Source organism: Saccostrea echinata, unplaced genomic scaffold, assembly GCF_033153115.1.
Source record: "Saccostrea echinata isolate AGI-Se365-2 ecotype Australia unplaced genomic scaffold, CSIRO_AGI_Sech_v1 ptg000002l, whole genome shotgun sequence".
NCBI lineage: Eukaryota > Metazoa > Mollusca > Bivalvia > Ostreida > Ostreidae > Saccostrea > Saccostrea echinata.
Window position 1 is genome coordinate 21,125,073 of NW_026889751.1, and position 25,264 is coordinate 21,150,336.

Here is a 25,264-nt window from a genome sequence, read left to right on the forward strand (position 1 = left end):
AATTTTGAATAATGTTAATGGATTTTAGTTAAGCCCAGCGCCTGCAGAAAATAAATAATAGTCAATTTTTTTGTATCTTTGCATAAATTTTATCTTTTAATGAGTCAAAAAGTTCTGGTTTCTAGTAAGTGTGTTTACCAACATTAAAATTAGACTTTCGAAAAAGATTGATAACTTGCATGTCAATATAATTATTATGCATGTAGACATAATTATCTTGCATGTTGACATACTTTTCTCGCAAGTAACATAATTTATCTTGCATGTAGGGGGCAGAAATATGCCACCATCTTGCATGTAGGGGGCAGAAATATGCCACCATAGGTTTCTTTTCATGGATATAATTTGATCATTTGTTTCTAATGAATAAAACGCAATAATATAAACAACTGTTTTACCTAACCATGTATTTTCAGTCAAACCTAGTTATCTCAAACTCAATGGGACTGAGAAAAAACTTTGAGATATCCGAGGATTCGTAATATCATGGGTAAAATACTTAGAGAATAAGTAGTTTGGACTACTAAATCTCTTCGACATATCAATATTAGTATTCGACATGTTCGAGATATCAGTTAGAGGTATCAAAGTTCAACATTATACTCGTATGCATGAAAGTTTATCTTTTATACATGGTTGAAAAGTTCCTTTTCAGCAATAATTCAATCATTTGTTTCTGCGTAACAAAAACAATTCTAATGTCAATTTGATATCATCATTTGTTTTTTACTTGAAATGAATTAGGGTTATACCTTACCAGGTATCTTCTTCATGTAATCTAACCTAAAACGTTGATTGTCAAATATTAAAATTTCCAAATCATACACATGTATTTTGGAAATTATAATGTACATTATAATTCTAAAATTATTTGGATAATTTTTTGTCACTACAGTATTAGTAGAATTTTGATTACAAAATGAAATTAAATTTATTAATACATGTAGCTTAATTACATGAAATTTGAAAATACATGTAGAGTTATTTTCATTACATTCTACACTTAGTATTTTGTTTCACTTTTGGGCATTATTTTTAATTGCATCCAGTATTACAAAAATTGAAAATTTCTGTACAGTTTTCCAATAACTGCTCTTTGTTCTGTCATTTAAAATGACTCTAATAAAGCTGTTAACAGAATCAGTGTGAATGCATCATTTAAAAATTTATTTTCCTCCTGAAACATAATTTTGAGAACATTTCATAACATCTTCAAATAACAAACAAGCATTATTTAGTATTCCCTACACATAACAAGGATTAACAGATATAGACAGTGATGGATTGAAATGCCAGATCTCAGAATAGCTTGAACATCTGGTTTCAAGCATTGCACAATTGCGGAAGATGACCTTTTTTTAAAATCAAGGCTTTTAATGCATAATGCAAATAATTTATTGAATTAAAATCACATTGTTTATATCCCATTTTATTGAATTAAAATCACATTGTTTATATCCCATGTTACAATGGTACCATATGTAAGAGAAATCCATCTAAAATCCAGCTGTTTTCACCTCAATCCCTTTTTGGCAGCCTGTAGTATATGGTTCTCTAACTTGTCTGTAAAATATCAAAAAATAAAAATAGGCATTACTGTAAAAGATATTTAAAAATGTGTTCTTTTTAATACTTATTTCAAGTAAGTAGTGACACTGAAAAATATGTTCTTAAGATTGAACTTTTGAAGCTTCATTGAGAACTGAATGTACTATAGACTTGTCTTATTGTACTGGTACAGATTGATTGATTGATTGTATGCTGTTTTACGTTTCATTTAAAGATTTTTCACTCATATAGAGATGTCACCATATATTGGTGAAGGGCTTCAAATTTAGACCTTTACTTGGCACTCAGGGCCATTGAGCAGTGAGGGTTCTTTATCGTGTCAATGCCTATCATGACATGTGGCCTTGGTTTTTAAGGTCTCATCTGAAGGACCTGCAACTTTCACTGCAAAGTGCCAAGCACTTGGCGAAGGAACAGTTGCTACCTATTTTTTTATCGACTTGGGTCAATTGCGGCCGTGATTCAAACACACGACCTTCCTATCACAGAGCGAGTGCAGCTGCTCTACCGACAGAGCTACCGTAATGGCCTACTGGGATAGAAATCTTATCAGTACCTACTCTAAAAGACATTAAAATATCAGTTTACTTACATATCTTATGTTTCCCTTTGATGGGGAATTTCACAACCAGTTCTTGGGGGTTTTCACAAATGAACACAAAAGGGGATGCTGATTCACCATCTGGAAACTTGAGTAAAAAATTCATTGTCAACTGTGTCCAATAAAACTGAACTACAAATTTTTAAAGTAGATCCTACATCTGGGCTTACAAGATCTCAAATTCTGTCAGGCTCTGAATCATTAAAAAATTAGAGTGCAGTCAAAATTTTTATATTGCAATGGAATTATCTAGGAGTTAAATCAGTTCAAAATAAAATTTGATTTAACTTTGCAATACTTAAGTGCTGTTCTCTGCAAAACTTGGATTTAAGATGATAATTATTAAGCATCTTATAAAACAATCATATACAACATAATTTTCATATCATTAACTGGTCCTCACCTTTTCCCTATACTGATCTTGGGGTAGACTATCGATTAAATCCACACATCCTAATAAGCAACCCACAGGGTAGTGAGTGGGACATTGAAGATTGGGATCTGAAATATAAAGTCAATGTTTTACATAATAAACAACCCACAGGGTAGTGAGTGGGACATTGAAGACTGGGATCTGTAATAAAGAGTCCATGTTTTATCTATTAAACAACCCATAGGGTAGTGAGTGGGACATTGAAGATTAGGATCTGAAATATAAAGTCAATGTTTTACATAATAAACAACCCACAGGGTAGTGAGTGGGACATTGAAGACTGGGATCTGAAATATAAAGTCCATGTTTTATATAATAAACAACCCACAGGGTAGTGAGTGGGACATTGAAGATTGGGATCTGAAATATAAAGGCAATGTTTTACATAATAAACAACCCACAGGGTAGTGAGTGGGACATTGAAGATTAGGATCTGTAATAAAGAGTCCATGTTTTATATAATAAACAACCCACAGGGTAGTGAGTGGGACATTGAAGATTGGGATCTGAAATATAAAGTCAATGTTTTACACAATAAACAACCCACAGGGTAGTGAGTGGGACATTGAAACATATAGTCTACATTTTTACATATCTCCTCTTGAAATTCTTTCCAAATGAAATTTACCTCCATAAAGTCTTAGAATTTTGAGATGAAACACAAATTCTCTATTCTAGTTCATAAATTAACGTAGAGAAACTTGGCATAAAATTCATGTAAGAACAGTATGAACTCTGTAATTGACATTTTGTGTTTATCAAGTCAAAATGACTTTTAATAAAGTTTCTCCTCTTCATGTAGTAATAAACTCACATTCAAAATTGTACCTCTTACTTTTATACAGGTACTGTAGACCAACTGTTATTTGTGACATTTTTTTTATTTGCAAATTGTCAAGTTGAAATTTGTCAATTACCATTAATTTTTGCAACTAAAGAAATATTATAAATAAATACACAGTGAAATAAATAGTTCATGATAAGAAATATTTGGAAGTAAAAGGTTGCAAAACTCCTGGATAATTCTCGTACATAAATAAAAGTTGGTTTACAGTATTTACAGGACTCTCCTTTGCAAAGTTATTTCTACATCTCGCCTTTATACAGGTATTTATGATACTCACTTTTACACAGGTGTTTTGCACAAGTATTCAAAGGATCACCTTTATACAGGTATTTATATTACACACCTTCATACAGGTTTCTATAGGACTCACCTTTGTACAAGTATCTATAGGACTCACCTTTGTACAGGTATGTATATGACTCACCTTTGTATAGGTATCTACATGTATAGGACTCACTTTTGTACAGGTATGTATATGACTCACCTTTGTACAGGTATGTATATGACTCACCTTTGTACAGATATCTATAGGACTCACCTTTGTAAAGGTATCTATAAGACTGCTCCACGTCAGCCACTTCCTGTGGAGATGGAGACTTGGCGGTGGCAGCTATCCACAGTCTACCGCGATGAGCTGTGTACCACGTTCTACCCTCATGGCTGATAATAAGGAAATAGATTTACTTCAACAATCAATTCAAATGTGTTAAAAGTACTGTTAAATTTATCATGAATTTTATTATTTATTTTCCTCTTCCAAGCCTTTATACATATAATGAAAATTGTTTATAAAGATATAGACTGGTAGTTACCATTTAATGCCTTTGACCAGCAGTGAGGCCCAGGGCTGGTGCATACTCAAACACATGCCTTCATCAGACATCTCCTGTAGCTCTTTGTCCTGGAGTCTGAGCCCCTCCCTCCTTAAGTCCCCCTCCTTTCTGTGGGGTCTTTCTACACCATGGTCATCTAAACTGGTTGGTATAAACTGAAAAGCAAAGTGACATCAAATCAAAATTAAACTAAGAAAGTTTCAGTTTTAAAGTACATATTAAATACATTGAGCACGGCAAAGTACTTTCCACACCAAAATAGCAGAAATCTGACTTTTGGTTTCCTCAACTAAGACACTACCAGAAAGAAACATATAATTTTTTTTAAATGAATGCAGCATCTTGTTTGTTCCTTAACTATTTTTTAGCACTTGAACTGGTCTATCACACTAATGGAAAAAGTAATTCCTGCCAAATCTGCTTAAGTAAAACAACAAACAACTTCCTTTGTTTAAGCTAAAAATCAGAAATTAATTTAATCTTAAATCACTTATCTCCAGTAATATTTCTTCACTTTCTTCATTTAAACACATGTATCATAGAATGCCATTATTGATAATGCTACTAAGAAAAATATACTATAAACAGAATAGAATGTTGCCCAGCCCTTCTTTCTTCTTCCTTCCCCATATCTTCTTTACTAATACATGTATGAGAGCAGCAAATGTTTAGTTAGATAAACATATCCAACTAATAAATTAATAAGTTGTTTTTAAATCTACCTGCAGCATTTCGTGTAAAAGACCTTCAAGCCCTTACCTTAAACTTCTTTATTTATACATGTATAAGCTTGCTTTACAATTGCATATACATCTGCAAGACTGCAACTGGTAAAAAGGGAATATAATCCTACCTTGGGACAGGGCACGTTGATGGTGGGATTGACTAGGTCTGGGAGATTTTCTTGCGATGGTGGATGAACTTTCTTCTTCACACCAAAGTGGATTTCCTGGATGACATCATCATTGACGTCATACATATTCATTCCAGCGGAATCACTCTCCTCTATCACACGACGGCCTGCAAAGTCTAGCGTCACTTTCCTGTCCTTCCGTGACGCGTGTCGCTGGGCCCGTAACTCTTCTTCTCTCTTTTTTAACTTTGATCTCTCTGCATTACTCAACCAGCGATTGTCCGTCGAGAAATAGTCCGACTCATCATCAATAACCTGTGTTCTTCGTACACTGTTCAATAATAAAAAAAGGATGTAAAACAATGTCATTAAATAAAACTTTTCATTACAGGCTTTTATAATAATAGCTTTCTTTTTATAATCATCATTATGCAAAAAATTCCAAAACATTCAATTAGCATGACGTATAGGAAAAACACCAATATCTTGTGGCAGAAAATCTTTTTAAATCTTATGGTAAAATTTAACAATTTAAACTGAAAAAAACCTTGTTTTGTCAAACTCCAGTAATTTGTTTTTGTGTTGTACAGCTTTGTCATAGTCATCGCTGCCCTTGTCTTTCATAAGTCTCTGTCGTAACTGCTCACTCTTCCGAGATCCACGCGCCAACACTTCCTGTTCTTCTTTTGTACAAACCTGACAAAAAAATTTTTTTTATTACTATCAATACACTAAACATTGTTTTTCCCTGTGTGCATGTAATTTAACGAAGGAATTTACCATTTAGCATAAACCTATATTGGTTCTTCTGGAATGCTACTTTGCTATATACACGTATGTTTTTTTATTAAGATGAAATAAGGAAATCTTTAATTCATTGAAAATTTTACAAATTAGTGACAGTTCCCATTTGCTGCCATTGCTTACCAGATTGCCACAGAATAAACATGGTCCAGACCCCTCCTGCTCACATACAATGCGCCCACAATGGACACAGTTGGAGATAAGCTTGTGTTTTGCGGCTTGACATTCACATGGGTGACGTCCTAAATAAAATAGAAGTTTGGGTTTGCATCGTTGAGTACCTTATGCATTTTGTGAAAGAAACTGGCTTTATATGAGCATATTTTGTTATATTTGTGAATTTTAGTAGGGGATGGGGATTTTTTTTTTTATCATGTTTAGTATGAAATCTAGGAAACTTTGTGCCTACCTGCTAGTTTTATCACAGATTTAGCTTGTCCTTCCTGACTGAACAGTGGAATAAACTTGGTCTTCTTTGTTTCCTGTTGTGGCTGAGGGTACATTAAACATTTTTGAAATTATGAAGACTGTGTATTTTTGGGGGGGGGGGGGGCAAAACTTTAAATGCCAACATAAAATATTACTTTTTTTTCATCTTTTGATGATAATATTGTATGAATAAATATGATCAATTCTATTATTACATTATTTATTCAACATGCACACCTCGAAGCAAAAATATTACAAAGAAACTTCAGTTTGAGATTTTTTTTTTGCGACATCATAAATCGAAAACAAACCTGTTCAGCCTTGGCAGGTTCATTCTGTTTTCCTGTTGGATGACTACTTTTTGAGGCTTTGTTTGATTTTTTGCCACTGATATACACCTCCTCCTGATCAGATTTACGATAAACCTAGAAAAGAGCCATTGTACATTTATACTGTATATGGATGGTTTAACTTTACATCTTCTAATATGAAATATATGGAGATAACGAACAGTATTCAAGCTCAAAAGTCCGTTAAACAATACAAAATAGGAGCAGAGCAAACACGGACCTCCAAAACATCAGAGGTGGGATCAGACGCCATGGAGGAGTAAGCATCCCCTGCTATAATTTTATACATATTCAATTAGTTATAGTGAAGAAATTATTACATGTAATTGTAACCAAAAATAATATGATAGGTTTAATAAATTTTAATTTTAATAGTTTTTTGAAAATTGTTTTGCTTATAAATGCAGTTTTTTTTTTTATCTACAAACAATGTCTTCTATTAAAATAAAAACAAACATACAGTCAAACTTCGTTATCTCGAACATGATGGGACCAAGAAAAAACTTCGAGGTATATCCGAGGGTTCGAGATATTGAGGGTAAAATACTTAAGAAATACTTGTAAGGACCTCCCAATCACTTCGACGTATCCATAGTATTCGAGATATCTGTGTTCGAGATACCGAGGTTCAACTGTATATCATGATATACAATCATGTACATGTATATAGTGACCTGCAACATCTCAACATCAATAGGACAGTGTTTGGAGAAGGTTCAGAATTTTGAGGTGGGTGAATGACATGTCAGTTAACATTAACTTTATATATTTACTGTAAATGTGGTCACTGAAGAGTTAAAGTTTGAAGACTTCTTGATTATAGAAAGTTTGTGAGTGAAATTTTAAATTATGGCCTAGATACATTAGTATTTAGTATTTAACGCTGCTCTTTTACAAGAACAACACATTTGGCATGGATGGAAACATTTGATTATTAATGATAATCATGCATCAATTTTGTCAAGGGTCCCATATCTTAAAAAATTCCATGTATACAGTATGTAAAATGATTAATCGTTATAATAACATTTTTTGCTACATGATAAATATAAACAAGATTGACTTATTGGTTAAGCCAAGTCAGCAGTATATGGGCCATAAATATAAAGAATCTTAGTACTAACAGTGATGTTGTCTGGTTGTTTTTCCTGAGGTTTCCATTTCTGTATTAACTGACTGATGAAGGTCGTCACTCGAGGATCAGATCCATCCAACAATTCCAGCATGTACGCCTGAATCTCTGTAGCATCCCCAATACTCAATATATACCTGCAAGCAAAAGTCATTTAATATACACATTTACTATGTGATAATTATGCAATTATGCAACTGTATCTCAGTAATATCCAAAATACTTAAATTGTACATACAAGAAAATCCCCTTTATTATATACCAATACATTTGCAATGCAATAAGATTTTTTTTTATTGTAAAAGTTTAATTTGTAATTCAAGATTTGTGTATCTCATAAGGAAATATGTGAAGATAACAAATAGTGATCAATCTCAAAGACCTACAAACAATACAAATCTGTGAACGGGGCATAAAACTCGCACCCCTGGAAATTACAGAGGTGCGATCAGGTGCCGAGGAGGAGTGAGCATTGCACATATTTTTAGTGGCCAGCATCATTTAAGATATTATCATCCTCTAAAGGTCATACAGATTTTTAAATGGGTGCTTCAGTACAATTCTGATACAGATATGAGATTATTAACAAATATTGAAACAGAATGACACATTTTACAATACGAGACATGATTTCCGATTAGAGTTAGTTCTCTCAATACTTTTTCCATTCAGACAATTAAAAAAAAACTGTCAACTTGAAAATGCTGTATTGATTAAAATTTAACTTTATAATATACTTACCAAGTCTTTTAACACTAATTAACACTGTTAGCACTAGTTTTCTTAACACTTATATCAACATTTTTGAATTTTTTTCTCATACTCACTTTTATCTGCCTTTGTCTTCTTTTGTCTCATATTTCTTACACAATAAAAAACAAACAAACAATCCATTCCTTTTCTACTATTGAATTTCAAAAGTGAAAGTAATGAAAAAAAATTCACTTTCACTCTTGAGAGCCTTGAAAGTTTTTACTAATTGCATTTCTATTTCTTCGTGATAACAAAAATAGTGGGATGTAGACGATTCTACATGTACAAAATTATTCAATCATAAAAACTTTTGCTTTACCTTAACTAAAATAGATCTAGACTAGAATCAGTAAGGTTATCTTATAATACTAAATTACCAGGTCTGGCACAATCTCTTGATTTAGCTATATAGCTTGATTTAGCTATATAGCTTTATTAAGCTATTCAGAATAGCTTGATTTAGCTATTTTATCACATTTTTTTCTTAAATGTGTTATTTTCTCATCATGCACAAAAAGTCGCACCTTGGTGCAGTGATAATATTCAACCTTGAACTCTTCTGAAAATAATGCTTGTAAAAATCAGTCATCAAATTGTGTCTCACCCAATTTTTTTACCGTACGGTTACCTGGGGAGAGGGAGTGGTCTTAGTTGTACTGGTGTTATTTACCTGGAGAGCCCCAATACTCAAGATGTCAAAAATCCCTATACACATACTAGTACACAGGAAGTCATCTTTGGTAATCAGGATCAACATAATGCATTTTTGTCTAATTTTGAGAGCAATTATTGTAAATAATTTATATACTCTAATAGAAAATTGGTTAACTTAATATTTTCATCGATATCTTTTGAAGGAAAAAAAATTATAAATAAATATCTTCTTTTTTCTTTTTTTTTTTTTAGAAAAAAAAGTAAAATAAAAATAAAATCACGAGTGAAAACTACAAAGCAATCATATCAATTTTTTTAATCGTCAGTAAAAGAAATCATCATTCAATAAGTGTAAATATTGAAATAAAGAGATTTCATTTATCGTGTGGACAATCCAATATGTACATTAGCCAGAATATTATTTATTTTTCTGGCCAACAATCGTGTCCAAAGTATTCACCACTGCAATTTCCGGGGTACATGTTTTTATGCCCTGTTCACAGATTTGTATTTTTTGTAGACTTTTTTTCAAGATCGATCACTGTTCGTTATCTTCACCCTTTTCAATATACGAATATATACATTAGAGGAAATTCCAACAATGATTGTGACATTACTTCCACCGAATGGTGTATTTTGATTTGTATTTTATAATCTGTTTGCCTTTAATAACAAATTTTGTTAAAAATAGAACGACGCGTAAAACAAAACCTAGAATATCCGCTATAATTTTTCTTCAGAAAGTTCTACAGTTGAGTTATCTTGGACGTCATATCACTTACAAGTACCAAACAACAATGGAGCTTGAAAAAATAAATCATAAAGTCAATGTTTAATTATCTACTCTCAATTATTTTTTAGAATATAATTACAAAACAATATTATAGCGATTTGTTTTTGTTTTTTACCAGAGTATAGACCTATACACACAAAGCGACTATTCATGCGGTACATGAAAGCATTTTACACGTGACCAGGTAACTGTTTCCAAAACATGCAAACTCAGATAATCAGGTAGCACAGGTAGCTGGTCTGTCAATCAAATCAGTAGCTATTGTTTTTTTAATGATTGACGGGCGGTATATTATTGATCTTGTATTAGGTAAATTTTGAGGGCGTTAACGTAAAATTGGGTGTTTAAAAGACTTTGTACTCAAAATTCTAAAAGTTTTGGGGCTATATAAAGCAATTGATACAGTTACTTCTTCAATGAAATTATAAAGGAGGCCAATTATGGTCAACAAGATAATCGATTGATAATAATTCAGTACAATGAGAAGCAATCATACTTATCCATGCCTCAACGCACAAAAGGTAGTGTACAGTTACCCTAACAATGGAAATTCATCTTTTGGTTAAAAGTATTCAAATGCTGCAATGTTAAAATTATCTTTGATTTTTCTTGTTGCCTTGATAGCCCATAGTACATATATGAATAGTCAAATACATGCGACTTTTTGTCTATTTCTTACAAAAAACATTTTTCTGAAAAACTGCATATAAATAGCTTTATCAAGCTATTTTGAATAGCTTAAAAAGCTATACAGCTATTTCAAGCTATATAGCTAAATCAAGAGATTGTGCTGGACCTGATTACTGTGTATCCATCGAACCTGCGTCTGTAGCAAACATCAAATGTACACAAAAGTTTGATTTTTTTGATGACATATTGTAGCAATGGGCCTTGATTCATAATTTAAGGAAAATTTCTGAACATCAATTTAACTGTCAAGCTCCTACTGATAAGATGCTGACTCAGCCAAGTGAAACAGCTGGACTGGAGATTGCACAACGGCGTATTTTATTGTGTCATTTCCTGCTATAATGCGCAATAATTTTAGTTCAAAGTATATTAAGCTTCATGTATTAACAGTTTCTTATAGTTTTTCATACAACATACTTGGCATTATCTTCTGAGGCCGGCAAACCAAGCTTTGATAGCTCATCGCACATCCATCTCTCGACTGAGGTCGCCATTTTAAACATATATTCTATGAACCAAACTCGTCTTCAATTTTCCGGATATTGAATTACATATCAAAAAAAAAAAAAAAAAAAAAAAAAAAAAAAAAAAAAAAAAACTTTCCCCTTTTTCACCAGCGGAAGAGAGGGTTGTACTTCACAGGTGTATGCTATCCCATTTAACCCCCCACCGACACGGGAACTAGGGGCATGAACCCTACCCCCCTTTCCATTTTTTTTTCTTTTTGATACATCTCTTGTTTTTATACACAAGTCGAAAACGAGATATTTAAAAACAGCTCCCAGAGACAAACAAAAGGGTTACATTATCGATAACATGTAGTGCATATTAGAAAAAAAAACAACAAAAAAACAAAAACAAAAACAAAACAAAACCAAGAGGCCCTGGGGCCACATCGCTCACCTGGGCACTTTAGCTAGAAAAAAGCAGAAATCAGTTCAATCTTCAAAAGTAAATATAAAAGGGGGGGGGCTATGTGATGTGATGATGTGAAATAACTTGAATCTACACTTCCTAGGATGCTTTTTAATTAATATGACACAAAATGGCTTTGCTGTTCTTAAGAAGAAAATATTTATTGATATATCCTTTATATTCCTTTGTATAACTACAATCCCCTGTTATGGCCCCTCGATCTATTCTCCTGAGGGGTCATGATTTGAACAAATTTGAATCTACATTACCTGAGGATGCTTTAATTTAATATTACAGTGTATTATGACCAATCATGGCTTTGCTGTTCTTGAGAAGAATTTTAAAGATTTTTTCAATGTAATTCTATGTAAAACTTTGATTCCCCCGTTGTGGCCCCATCCTACTCCCAGGGGTCACGATTTGAACAAACTTGAGTCTACACTACCTGAAGATGCTTCTATTTAAATATGACTAATCATGGCTTTGCTGTTCTTGAGAATATTCTCATGATTGGTCATGTCTATATGCAAGCATCCTCAGGGAGTATAGATAAAGATTTTTTCCTATGTACTCCTACTGTATATAAAACTTCGATCGCCCATTGTGCCCCCCCCCCTCCAGGGAGTCATGATTTGAACAAACTTGAATCTATATTACCTGAGGATGCTTGCATATAGATATGACCAATCATGGCTTTGCTGTTCTTGAGAAAAAGATTTTTAACATTTTTCTCTATGTATTCCTATGTAAAAATTTGATCGCCCATTGTGGCCCCACCCTACCATATTTTCAAGCACATTGGTTCTTGAGAAGAAGATTTTTAAATGATGCTATTAATTTTTCAGCCACGAATTCATAATTATCTCCCCCTTTGAAGAAAGTGTGGCCCTTCATTTGAACAAACTTGAATTCCCTTTACCCAAGGATACTTTGTGGCAAGTTTGGTTGAAATTAGCCCAATGGTTCTTGAGAAGAAGATGAAAATGTGAAAAGTTTACAACGACAACTCCAACGACGACGACGAGATCGACGACGACAGACAACGGACAAATTTCGATCATAAAAGCTCACTTGAGCCTTCGGTTCAGCTGAGCTAAATAAATGGGGAAAAAGGAAGGTAGAGTCCATGCCCCAAGTACCCGTGCCCCCCCCCCAGGGGTGCAATGTTTACAAAGTGAGCTCCCCTTCTAGTCTATGTTAGACCCTTGAACCAAATACGTTTCAATGTAGATATTTCTTTCTTTTTCAAACATATTTCATGACTTCAGTCCAAAAAACAATAAAATTTGATACAAACTGTAATAAAGATTTCAGAAAAGGTAAAAATATTGCGAGAATTCTTGTGCATCCATTTCCAATTTAGCTCAATATATATAGAAATTATTATACACATAGAAAAAGTTAAATTTGCGTTGATAAAGTTTACAAAGTCTTCAAAGACTTTTTCAGAAGACAACTACATGTATGTAAGTACTCACAATCAACTTCCACGTAGCATAAGGGCAAGACGACATCCATTTTGTCTAGCTCCTCTTGCGGGAAGCAGCCCAGACTTCATTTTAGAAAATGAAACGTAGTTTTTACAGTGGCGTTTATGAAAGAGAGGTACAGTCAACTAATTTCCCGTAAAGACTGCACCAATGATCAATTTAATGTGGAGTACTCATTGCAGCTATGGTCTCAATTGAAGGAAATGAAATCCAACTTGAAACATCAGGAGAGTTTACATCAGCTAACAGTATCCAATGCCAAGAAAACCACAAGTTAATTATTTGTGCTATGTACAGACTCCCCAGTAGTGTTGTACAGTCTTACATGTCCTAACGTAGGGATACCAAACACAAATTGCACCTGGATCATCCAACGGCTAGTATCTGGATATCTGGAGATGCCAATCTTCCAGATATTTATACCATGACATCCAGTCAGTATCAAGTCACCAGTTAACATTTTCTTGACACGCTGGACGACATTGGATCCGAGAAGACGGTTGATTTCTCAACAAGAGGAGAGAATATCTTTGACCTCTTAGTGACAAACCTGCCTAATTTTATCTCAAGGCAACAATTTTATAACCAATCCCGCTGTAGTTAACTATGGTTACTATGATTAACTATAGTTAACTATCTTTAATACTTTGAAACTGATCTACTATGAAGTTTACTTTAGATTTTTTTTAAGATTTCAAAGCCTAAAATCTCTTAAATTCAATATCAATGATGTAAAATATGGAAATTATATTTGAATATACAAGTTATATTCCCATTTAAGATCAAAAATATGCATGTCTGAATTGGAGAACTCAAAATACAACAATCTGAAATTAATACTAAAAATACTTTGATATTATAATAGTAACAAGATGTGTTTGTGAAACACTGATGCCCCCGTATGTTAACTTATAGCAAAGGTTAAACTTTCTCAAATGCAAATCAAATATGTTTTTACCCAAAGAAAGATCTTGTCTTGAGGAACATACCTGTGAAATATGAAAGCCCTCGCAGCAACCATTGATATGGAAAAGGTTAAAGTTTTTCAAAAGTAAGTCAAACATTAAAGTCAAGGTCAAAGGGTCAAAATTAATCCTGCCCAAAGAAAGGCCTTCTCACAAGATATACACATGTGAAATATGAAAGCTCTACCACAACCCGTTCAAAAGTTATAGCAAAGGATAAAGTTTTTCAAAAGAAGGTCAAACCCCAAGGTCAAGCTCAAAGGGTCAAAGTTGTTGGTATCCATAGTAAAATCTTGTCGCAAAGATTACATTTGTGGAGTATGAAAGCCCTAGCATTAATTGTTCAAAGTTATGGCCAAGGTTAAAGGTTTTCAAAAGTAGGTCAAACTCCCACGTTAAGGTCAAAGGGTAAAATTTTTTGGTATCCAAAGAAAGGTCTTGTCACATGAACTACACATTACAAAGGAAAGCCATAGCTCCAACCAATCAAAAGTTATGGGCAATGTTAAAGTTTTTGCAGGAAAACAGACAGACAGACGGACGGACAGGGCAAAAAACTAAAAACTTTAATTTACTATAGTAAAATCTTTGAAACTATAGTTAACTATAGTAAACTAAAGTGAACTATATTTTTATCCCCCGTATCGAAGATTCGGGGATATATAGTTTTTGCCCTGTCTGTCCATCTGTCTAGCTGTTTGTCTGTTTGTCCACAAAAACTTTAATCTTGCATATAACTTTTGTTTGTTTGAAGCTATGGCTTTTACATGTATATATCTTGTGACAAGACCTTCCTTTGGATATAAACATATTTGACCTCTTGATTTTGACCTAGGAGTTTGACCCACTTTTGCAAAAAATTACCAAACTTTAACCTTGGCCATAACTTTTGAACAGTTGGTGCTAGGGCTTTTATATTTTCAAGACCTTTCCATGGCTGTAAATATTTTTGACCTTGACCTTAGAGTTTGACCCACTTTTAAAACAAGAGGCCCAGGGGCCACATCGCTCACCTGAGCACCATGGCTAGGAAAAAGCAGAAGTCAGTTTAGTCTTGAAAGGTTGAAAAGTTTAAATATAAAAGTGGAGGGGGGTATGAACAAATTTGAATCTACATTATCTGAGGATGCTTCCATTTAAATATGACCATCATGGCTTTGCTGTTCTTTAGTAGAAGATTTTTAAAGATTTTTCCTATGTATTCCTATGTAAAACTTTGATCACCCATTGTGGCCCCACCCGACCCCAGGGGTCATGTTTGAACAAACTTGAATCTACACTATCTAAGAATGCTTTCATATAAATATGACCAATCATGGATTTGCTGTTCTGAATTAATAGTTTTTTTTTTAAAAGATTTTTAATATGTATGTCTATGTAAAACTTTGATCGCCCATTGTGGCCCCACCCTATCCCCGGGGGTCATGATTTGAACAAACTTGAATCTATACTATCTGAGGATGCTTCCATGTAAATATTACCAATCATGGCTTTGCTGTTCTTGAGAAGAAGATTTTTAAAGATTTTTCCTATATATTCCTATGTAAAACTTTGATCGCCCATTGTGGCCCCACCCGACCCCCGAGGGTCATGATTTGAACAAACTTGAATCTATACTATCTGAGGATGCTTCCATGTAAATATTACCAATCATGGCTTTGCTGTTCTTGAAAAGAAGATTTTTTAAGATTTTTCCTATATATTCCTATGTAAAACTTTGATCGCCCATTGTGGCCCCACCCGACCCTCGAGGGTCATGATTTGAACAAACTTGAATCTACACTACCTGAGGATGCTTCCACATAAGTTTCATATTTTCAAGCACAGTGGTTCTTGAGAAGAAGATTTTTTAATGATGCCATTAATTTTTCACGAATTCATAATTATCTCCCCTTGGAAGAAGGCGTGGCCCTTCATTTGAACAAACTTGAATCCCCTTTACCCAAGGATACTTTGTGGCAAGTTTGGTTGAAATTGGCCCAGTGGTTCTGGAGAAGAAGTCGAAAATGTGAAAAGTTTACAGACGGACTACAGACAAAATGTGATCAGAAAAGCTCATTTGAGCCTTCGGCTCAGGTGAGCTATTAAAAACTTTAACCTTGGCCATAACTTTTGAACAGATAGCATTCGGGCTTTCAAATTTCACAGGAATATTCCTTTCGAAGCTGCAACTGACCTAAGTCGATGAAAAATAGGTAGCAACAGTTCCTTCGCCAAGCGCTCGGCACTTTGAAGTGAAAGTTACGGATCCTTCGGAAGAGACCTTAACAAGAGGCCCAGGGGCCACATCGCTCACCTGAGCACTATGGCTAGGAAAAAGCAGAAATCAGTCTTGAAAGGTTGAAAAGTTTAAATATAAAAGTGTTTCGGGGGAGGGGGGGGGTCATGAATTGAACAAATTTGAATCTACATTATCTGAGGATGCTTCCATTTAATATCACCAATCATGTCTTTGCTGTTCTTAAGAAATAGTTTTTTTTAAAAAGATTTTTACTATGTGTTCCTATGTAAAACTTTGATCGCCCATTGTGGCCCCACCCGACCCCCTGGGGTCATGATTTGAACAAATTTGAGTGTACACTATCTGAGGATGCTTTCATGTAAATATGAGCAATCATGGCTTTGCTGTTCTTGAGAAGAAGATTTTTTAAGATTTTTCCTATATATTCCTATGTAAAACTTTGATCGTCCATTGTGGCCTCACCCGAACCCTGGGGTCTTGATGTGAACAAATTTGAATGTACACTATTTGAGGATGTTTCCATGTAAATATGACCAATTATGGCTTTGCTGTTCTTGAGTAGAAGATTTTTAAAGATTTTTCCTATATATTCCTATGTAAAACTTTGATCGCCCAGTGTGGCCCCACCCGACCCCGGGGGTCATGATTTGAACAAACTTGAATCTACACTACCTGAGGATGCTTTCATGTAAATATTACCAATCATGGCTTTGCTGTTCTTGAGAAGAAGATTTTTAAAGATTTTCCCTATATATTCCTATGTAAAACTTTGATCGCCCATTGTGGCCCCACCCTACCCCAAGGGGTCATATTTTGAACAAACTTAAGTCTACACTATCTGACGGTGCTTCCACATAAGTTTCATATTTTCAAGCACAGTGGTTCTTGAGAAGAAGATTTTTTAATGATGCCATTAATTTTTCATGAATTCTTAATTATCTCCCCTTGGAAGAAGGCGTGGCCCTTCATTTGAACAAACTTGAATCCCCTTTACCCAAGGATACTTTGTGGCAAGTTTGGTTGAAATTGGCCCATTGGTTCTGGAGAAGTCGAAAATGTTTACAGACGGACAAACAGACAGACAGCTAGACAGACAGACGGACAGACGGACTACAGACAAAATGTGATCAGAAAAGCTCACTTGAGCCTTCGGCTCAGGTGAGCTAAAAACCGAGACCCCGTGTCACGGTAGGCGTTGGCACGATAAAGAACTCTCACTGCTCAATGGCCCTGAGTGCCGAGTAAAGGTCTAAATTTGAAGCCCTTCACCGGTATATGGTGACGTCTCTACATGAGTAAAAAATTCTCGAATGGGACGTAAAACAATATACAATCAATCAAAACTCTACTCCTCCTATAGTTTTGACCCTGGATTTCATTAATACTTGGAGCACAAGTAGACTATACTAAGATACATAATTCTGTTTATCGGTTTTGATTTCCTTTAACACTATTGCCGTGGTTAGTAAAACAGGAGGCCCATGGGCCACATTGCTCACCTGAGCAAATTGGCTAGGCAAAAGCACAAATCAGTTCAGTAAAGATTACCGGGGAGGGGGGGGGGCTTGAATTTTAAACTACCTTCCATGTCAATTTAACAAATGGCTTTGTTGTACTTGATAAGGTTTTAAAAAAAATTTCCCATATATTCCTTTGTAAAAATTTGATCCCCAATTGTGGCTCCTCCCTATCCCAGGGGTCATCATTTGAACAAACTTAAATCTACACTATCTGAGGATGCTTCCATATCACTATGACTAAACTCAGTTTTTATGTTCTTGAGAAGAAATATTTTTTGTTCTATATGTTCTTATGTAAAACTTTCGATCCCCCATTGGGCCCAACCCTACCCCCACAAAGATGGATCTAGGGCCAGCGCGCCGGGCGTGCACCCCCGTTTGAATTTTTTTATGTAGAACTTATATGTCCATTATCCTGAAATCAAGGAAAAACATCTCTTCTTTGTAAGAATTTGTCAGCTTCCCAGACCCCCACCAAGGCCTTGCTCTAGACCCACTGGGGGCTTCAATGCAGCCCCCAGACCCACTACCTCTACTCCCACCCCGTTACGAAATTCCTGGATTTACACTACCTGAGGATGCTTCCATATCGAAATAACTAAACATGATTTTCAGTTCTTGAGAAGAAGATATTTTCCTATATGTTCCTATGTAAAATTTTCAATCCCCCATTGGGCCCCACCCTACCCTAGGGGGTCATCATTTGAACAAAATTGAATTTACACTATACCTGAGGATGCTTCCACATCAAAAAGACAGAAGAAGATATTTTCCTATATATTTCTATTTAAGACTTTGATCCTCCATAGTGGCCCCACCCTACCCCCCGGGGGTCATGATTTGAACAAAATAGAATCTACACTACCTGAGGATGCTTCCACATAAATATGAATCATCATGGCTTTGTGTTCCTGAGAAAAAGATTTTTTTTAAAGATTTTTCCTTTACATTTCTAAGTAAAACTTTGATCCTCCATTGTGCCCCACCCTACTCCCGGGGGTCATGATTTGAACAAACTTGAATCTACACTACCTGAGGATGCTTCCATATAAATATGACTCATCATGGCTTTGGTGTTCCTGAGAAGAAGATTTTTAAAGATTTTTCCTATATATTTCTATGTAAAACTTTGATCCTCCATTGTGGCCCCGCCCTACTCCCGGGGGTCATGATTTGAAAAAACTTGAATCTACACTACCTGAGGATGCTTCCATATAAATATGACTCATCATGGCTTTGCTGTTCTTGAGAAGAAGATTTTTAAAGGTTTTTCCTATATATTTTTATGTAAAACTTTGATCCTCCATTGTGGCCCCGCCCTACCCCTGGGGGTCATGCTTTGAACAAACTTGAATCTACACTACCTGAGGATGCTTCCACACGAGTTTCATCTTTCCTGGCCCTGTGGTTCTTGAGAAGAAGATTTTTAAAAGATGCTATTAATTTTTCACCAATTCTCTATTATCTCCCTTTGAAAGAGGGCATGGCCCTTCATTTGAACAAACTTGAATCCCCTTCATCCATGGATGCTTTGTGGCAAGTTTGGTTGAAATTGGCCCAGTGGTTCTGGAGAAGAAGATGAAATTGTGAAAAGTTTACAACGCCGACGACGACAACGCCAACGACAGACAACGGACAAATTTTGATCAGAAAAGCTCACTTGAGCCTTCGGCTCAGGTGAGCTAAAAAGATACTTTTGTGAAATTCATTCAAACCACTACTTCTTTAGTTTTGGTTCGATTTCAATGATCTTGTGCACAATCAGCCTTTAATAATGTACATAATTCAGTGTTTATCAGTTTTTGATTTCCATGAATGATGTAGCAATAGTAACTAAAAATAGATTAAAAAATGCTAAACAAATGTCATTTTTCAATCCCTGTTTGCCCAAAATTCCTAAACCTTATTGTACGTCTGTTGGACACCACCACCACTCATCTTTCAAAAGATGATTAGGTTACTGCAGAAAATATAAGATGGGGAGCAGAGTCTTTTTTATATTAAAAATGTCATTTTCGACCCCCATTTGACCCCTAGGGTGAAAATGAAAATTCCGAAATCTTATTGCACATCTACAGGACACCACCAATCATCTTCCAAAAGAAAATTAGGCTATTGCATAAAATGTAAGAGGAATTCTGGGAACCAGGGTGTTTTTGTATTTAAAAAAACACATCATTTTCGACCCCCATTTGATCCAGATGGTGAAAATGACAATTCCGAAATCTTATTGCACATCTACTGGACACCACCAATCATCTTCCAAAAGATGATTAGGCTACTACATAAAATGTAGGCGGAGTTCTAGGAACCAGGGTGTTTTTATATAAAAAACGTCATTTTTCTATCCAATCTGACCCCTTGGGTGACAATGAAAATTCCGAAACCTTATTGCACATCTACAGGACACCACCAATCATCTTCCAAAAGATGATTAGGCTACTGCATAAAATGCAAGGGGAGTTCTGGGAACCAGGCATAGTGAAAAAACCATCATTTTCGACCCCCATTTCACCCACAGGATGAAAATGAAAATTCAAAAACCTTATTGCACATCTACAGGACACCTCCAATCATCTTCCAAAAGATTATTAGGCTACTGCGTTAAATATAAGAGGGGTTCTGAGGACCAGGTTTTTGTAGAAAAGGCGTCATTTTTTGGCCCCTGTTTTGCTCCTAGGATAATATTTACTGCACATCTACAGGACACCACCTATCACATGTGTATCATATTCCAAAAGATTAATTGGTTGCTGCTAAAAATAAAAGAGGAGTTTGAGGAAGAAGAAAGTGTGACAGACGGACGGACAGACCAGGGTAACAACAATATACCCGAACGTTCTTTAAAAAGTGCGGGTATAATTATTGAATAGGAATCACATGTTTTCGAAAAGGAATAACAACTTATAAAATAGGAATGATAAATCATCAAATAGAAATAACATTTTTTCGCATAAGAATAACAACTTATCACATTGGAATAATTTTTTATCGAATAGGAATAATATGTTTTAGAATAAGAATAACAAAAATTTTGAATAGGATTAATAACCCAAAAAGTACAATAATGCATCGTTTTACAGGCCATAGTACACAGTATTCTGCTAATATTTCAATTGTAGTTTATTTCATAATACTAGTATAATAATACTACAAAATCTGTTGTTTTTTCTTATTTTGAATTCAATCTTTCGAATGTTGATTGCTCATTATAGTAATGGGTTTCACTGTTGGTATTTTATTTTCTTCACTTGTCTGTTTCGATATTCAGCAACAAACAGATTGTCATTTGTATCTGTACACAGTCCCCAGGGATCACTCAGTCCAAAGTCTATATAACGGAGAAACTGTCCATCCTGGTCTATGATGTGGACACAGTCATTGTAATAATCAGCTGTAAGGATGTGACTCTGACTGTCTGTGGTGATTCCTCGTGGATTGAATGGTTGGTTCTTTGGAGCAGGAGTATGTCCTGTGTACCTGAATCTCAGTTTCCCGGCCTGATTGACCACTACTACTGCCCCAGCTCCAATGTCAACGACGCATATATCAAGGTTCCTGTTCTCAGTTAGGTATTTGCTATCGGGACCAGAGGAATAGAGAGGCTTTCCCATATCATCAAACTGAAAGACATTGGTTTGTTTCTCTGTGGAGTAAGAGTAACGGATAACTTTTGATTGATGGTAATCTTGACTGTCTATAATCATTAAAAGATCACCAGAGAATGTGCTACAGACACCACGAGGTATCAAGTCCCAGTCTAGTTTGATCACCTTCTCTATCTTCTCATTCTTCACAATGTGCAAGGTTTTATCCCTTTTATCAGTATAAACTAGATCACCTGTGTTTGTCACTGCTATGTTCTCTGGTCTTTTTCCTGACTTAGTTGAAACTGACGTAAGAAGTGATCCCTGATTGATGCTATAGAGTTTCATGGTTTTGTCATCTCCACTTGTCCAGATTTCCTTAACATTTAGACAGGCTACATTGTAAAGGTTTCCATTCCCAGTGTCTATGGTGGTGACAGTCTCTGGTTCATCAAGCAGCTGTTTGACTTGAGGAGAGGATCCATCTTCTGGTAATTTCTGTTTTGTCTTCATGCTGTAGCCATGTTTATCTAAAGTTAGAAATCTGATGATAAAGCTAAAAGAAAATTCCAGGCTCATCTTTTTTATTCTTCCTGGTGTGTGAATCTAGGTAAAGATGGAAATATTTGACATGGGAGTTCTCTGTATTTATTTACAATGGATATAATACTTAAAACGTTAGAAATGTCATTTGAGTCTACGTCATCATCAAATATTTTAATTTCATTCCTGATTTTCGAAGTGTTCAGTTTTGTTTCATGTAGTCGTCTCAATGTTTGTTATGGCCGCTGAAAGATCTTGTGACTGATTTTCAAAGTGATTCATTATGATACAATTTCTTGGTAGGTTGGACCAATTTGTTCATTCAGTTTCCATTTTTGGATGATACGGACACTTTTTTGTCCATATTTTGTACTATTTCCGAAAATTTGTGACCTTGATGTTTATCAGTTGCAATGCATTTAATACAGACAGGAATGTCACATTGAGCCCAGTGCATTTTACATTGTTCCATGATGCACTATTTATATAATGCTTATGATCTGAACAGATTTTTTTCTGAAAAACTAAATATTGATTCACAACTCAACTGCCACCTAGGGATAATAAATTTAAGCTCTAGACTTATTTATATACAGTGTTCGAATTTATACTAAAGTCAACATTTTCCATTGATGTAAAGATGAACTATTATTTGAATAGATCTAGTGTTTAAAATAAGTTTTTAAGACGAATCGAATTCACAGCAAAATAAAAGAAATTGAAAACCTAAAATATTACCTGTTTTCAACTTTAATGGTGCCTGTCCCATTTACCAAACGAAAGTATTACCCGTATCTATGCATTTAAAATTATATGGCACAAGTTTACCTGTATCTGATAGCTTTAAAATATATTTCTTGGTAAAATCGCATGCGTTTTATTATATTTAAATATCTAGCATTCATGGTTTCTGCTCATGCACTTAAAAGAATACTTCGTTATAAATGTAGCGCCGACCTATAGGGCCGAGACAGGTTTTAGTTTGTTTAAAAATCTTGTCGATTTCCGTTCCGGTAAATGATTCTAGGCTGGATACATACTTATTCGTATTCATTCGTTTCGCATACATTATTTTATTTCTAGTCAATGCATATAGCATGTATATGTAGAAATAAGAGGAAACTTTTTTATAGACATTACATGTAACTATATAGCTTATTGTGTTTTGTTATTTCGTAATATCATGTACTATTTTACATTGCTTATTATTATAATGATAATTTCTTCAGTTTTAATTCTCTTTTTGGTGTGTCTTTTTAAAACACACATTTCCGTGGATATGATAAAAACATGCCATTAATGTAGACAAATCACTGACTTCGAAAGTACATGTAAATGTAAAAATATTAAGCTCACAAAATAAAAGCAGAACGCATTCTTTTCTAGTTCAATAATGCAGACAAATACTAGTAGTACAGACTAGATAAAAGCAAAAACATTGTAAATGAATATAAATAAATTATACAAAAGAAATTCATCGCAGCTCATTGCAGACGAGACTACTTGTATTGTGTAACACATGTACAGAGTAAATAACTAAATTTCTTTTCGTTTTTTTTTAAGTAAAAAAATTTGGGTGTATCTCAAGTGATTTGAACCGTGGTCCATTAACTTTGAAAGAGCGTCCACTTGTTCCACTGGACCATTAACGCTTTGAAGTATTGAGTGATATTTAAAATCACTTGTGATGTTCGTGATATTAAGGGCACATTTTTGTTTATCGTTACGGTAGTAATTTGCAGGCATTTGTTTTAGGGTATTTAAATTTTGAAATTGGTTATTGTAATCACTCGAAAAAAGTTAGCCAACGACTTACAAGCTTTAATTTTAGATGTATTTTCAGATATTTGATTGAAGTTTGTTGAATATTGCCATTAAGTTTGAACCTATTTGAAAACTTTTCCCTGTCATGATTTTTATATACTGATATTGTTCTTCAGTAGTCGTTTCCCATCAGGAGATATTACGATATTGCCAGCAGTGGATGCCGAGCTTGCCCTCCCACGGATGCGATGGTCTTTGCACAACTTTGGCTTTAATAAAATGGCTAACTATGTCTTATCCTATATTCTGTGTTTCATCTTTATGTTAGAACAGTAAATGATTTATGTTCGGCTGAGCGAAGCAAAAGAGAACATAATTCTTGTCCTCTATGCTGAGACACTTAAGCATTTTTTTTTTTTATAAAGAATGAACATTGATTATCGTAAAAGATAGATAATTGAAGGAAAATATACAAAACCCTAGAAAAAATTAAAATAGTGTTTGAAGAGTCGAGAATATGATACTATAAGATTGTAGCAGCATGTGGATTCCAACCACGACACGATAATTTTTATATGTATATTAATTAAGCTGCAATCTTGACATAAACATAATATATAGAGAAAATTCAATGTTTTGTATTTGGATATGGAATTTATTTCATGAGTGGGACAAAATTTTTTTTCACGAGTGCGAAACACGAGTGAAAATTTAAAAACATCCTGTCCCACTCATGAAATAAATACCAGATCCAAGTACAAAGCATTGAATTTTCTGTTAAATACATTTTCTTTGATTTTCCCTTTGCCTCTGTCTTTTCTTAACACAGTGTCACAGGATGTGACGTCATAGTTGAGCGGGTGAGAGTCATAGTTAAGCAATTGCAAGATTGATTTTAACATTGTAACATGGATTTTAGCAACATATTTAAGAAGAAATTGGCAGTTTTAGTCTCTATCAAGACGATTTAGTTACTATCTCTATCTTATGATAGGCCAGAAATTTTTTTTACGTACTTTGATATCCTTTTATGGCATGTCAAACGTTGCAATATTCGATCTTTTCCATTTGTATTGTATAATTTTTATTTGTATTGTATAATTTTTCATTTGTATTGTATAATTTTTCATTTGTATTGTATAATTTTCAATTTGTATTCTATAATTTTTATTTGTATTCTATAATTTTCCATTTGGATTTTATAATTTTCCATTTGGATTGTATAATGTTTATTTGTATTCTATATTTTCCATTTGTGTTGTAAAAAAAATCATTTGTATTGTATAATTTTTCATTTGTATTCTATATTTTCCATTTGCATTGTATAATTTCTTATTTGTATTGTATAATTTCTTATTTGTATGCGATAATTTTTCATTTGTATTGTATCCGAGGATTGTTTATTTATTTCGTTACGAAGGATGTCATTGGTCATAAAATTTAGTCTGTATAAAGGTCTCAGGTGCCCATCACAAACTTAGTCTGGTACCCTTCCCA

At 34.3% G+C, this 25,264-nt stretch overlaps 2 protein-coding genes across 3 annotated transcripts; both read right to left on the reverse strand.

The window, feature by feature from the left end:
* Nucleotides 1-1,150: 1,150 nt before the first annotated feature.
* LOC133174246 (activating signal cointegrator 1-like) lies at nt 1,151-11,247 on the reverse strand. Of its 2 annotated transcripts, XM_061309336.1 has the most exons (12): nt 11,159-11,247; nt 7,844-7,988; nt 6,681-6,794; nt 6,350-6,431; nt 6,064-6,182; nt 5,684-5,832; nt 5,137-5,467; nt 4,263-4,438; nt 3,989-4,110; nt 2,574-2,671; nt 2,162-2,258; nt 1,151-1,563 (listed from the first exon to the last, which is right to left on the reverse strand). In XM_061309336.1, exons 1-12 carry the CDS (start codon nt 11,242-11,244, stop codon nt 1,514-1,516), a joined length of 1,569 nt encoding a protein of 522 aa, XP_061165320.1. In that variant the 5' UTR covers nt 11,245-11,247; the 3' UTR covers nt 1,151-1,513. The 2 variants fall into 2 exon arrangements, with proteins under 2 accessions (XP_061165320.1, XP_061165313.1); XM_061309329.1 differs by lacking the exons at nt 1,151-1,563; nt 2,162-2,258 and adding an exon at nt 2,989-3,036 and having other exon boundaries at nt 2,574-2,623; nt 11,159-11,234.
* Nucleotides 11,248-21,097: 9,850 nt separating this feature from the next.
* On the reverse strand, nt 21,098-21,973 carry LOC133178124 (uncharacterized). Its single transcript, XM_061312881.1, has one exon. It carries the CDS (start codon nt 21,971-21,973, stop codon nt 21,098-21,100), a length of 876 nt encoding a protein of 291 aa, XP_061168865.1.
* Between the last annotated feature and the right edge of the window lie 3,291 nt (nt 21,974-25,264).

Excerpts from the sequence above, each read along its gene's own strand:
- LOC133174246 (XM_061309336.1), bottom strand. The coding sequence starts at position 11,244 with ATGTTTAAAATGGCGACCTCAGTCGAGAGATGGATGTGCGATGAGCTA. Across the intron at positions 4,111-4,262 it reads CTGGTCAAAGGCATTAAATG|CCATGAGGGTAGAACGTGGT; the intron begins GTAACTACCAGT and ends CCTTATTATCAG. Across the intron at positions 2,259-2,573 it reads AAGATCAGTATAGGGAAAAG|TTTCCAGATGGTGAATCAGC; the intron begins GTGAGGACCAGT and ends TTTTTACTCAAG.
- LOC133178124 (XM_061312881.1), bottom strand. The coding sequence starts at position 21,973 with ATGAAGACAAAACAGAAATTACCAGAAGATGGATCCTCTCCTCAAGTC.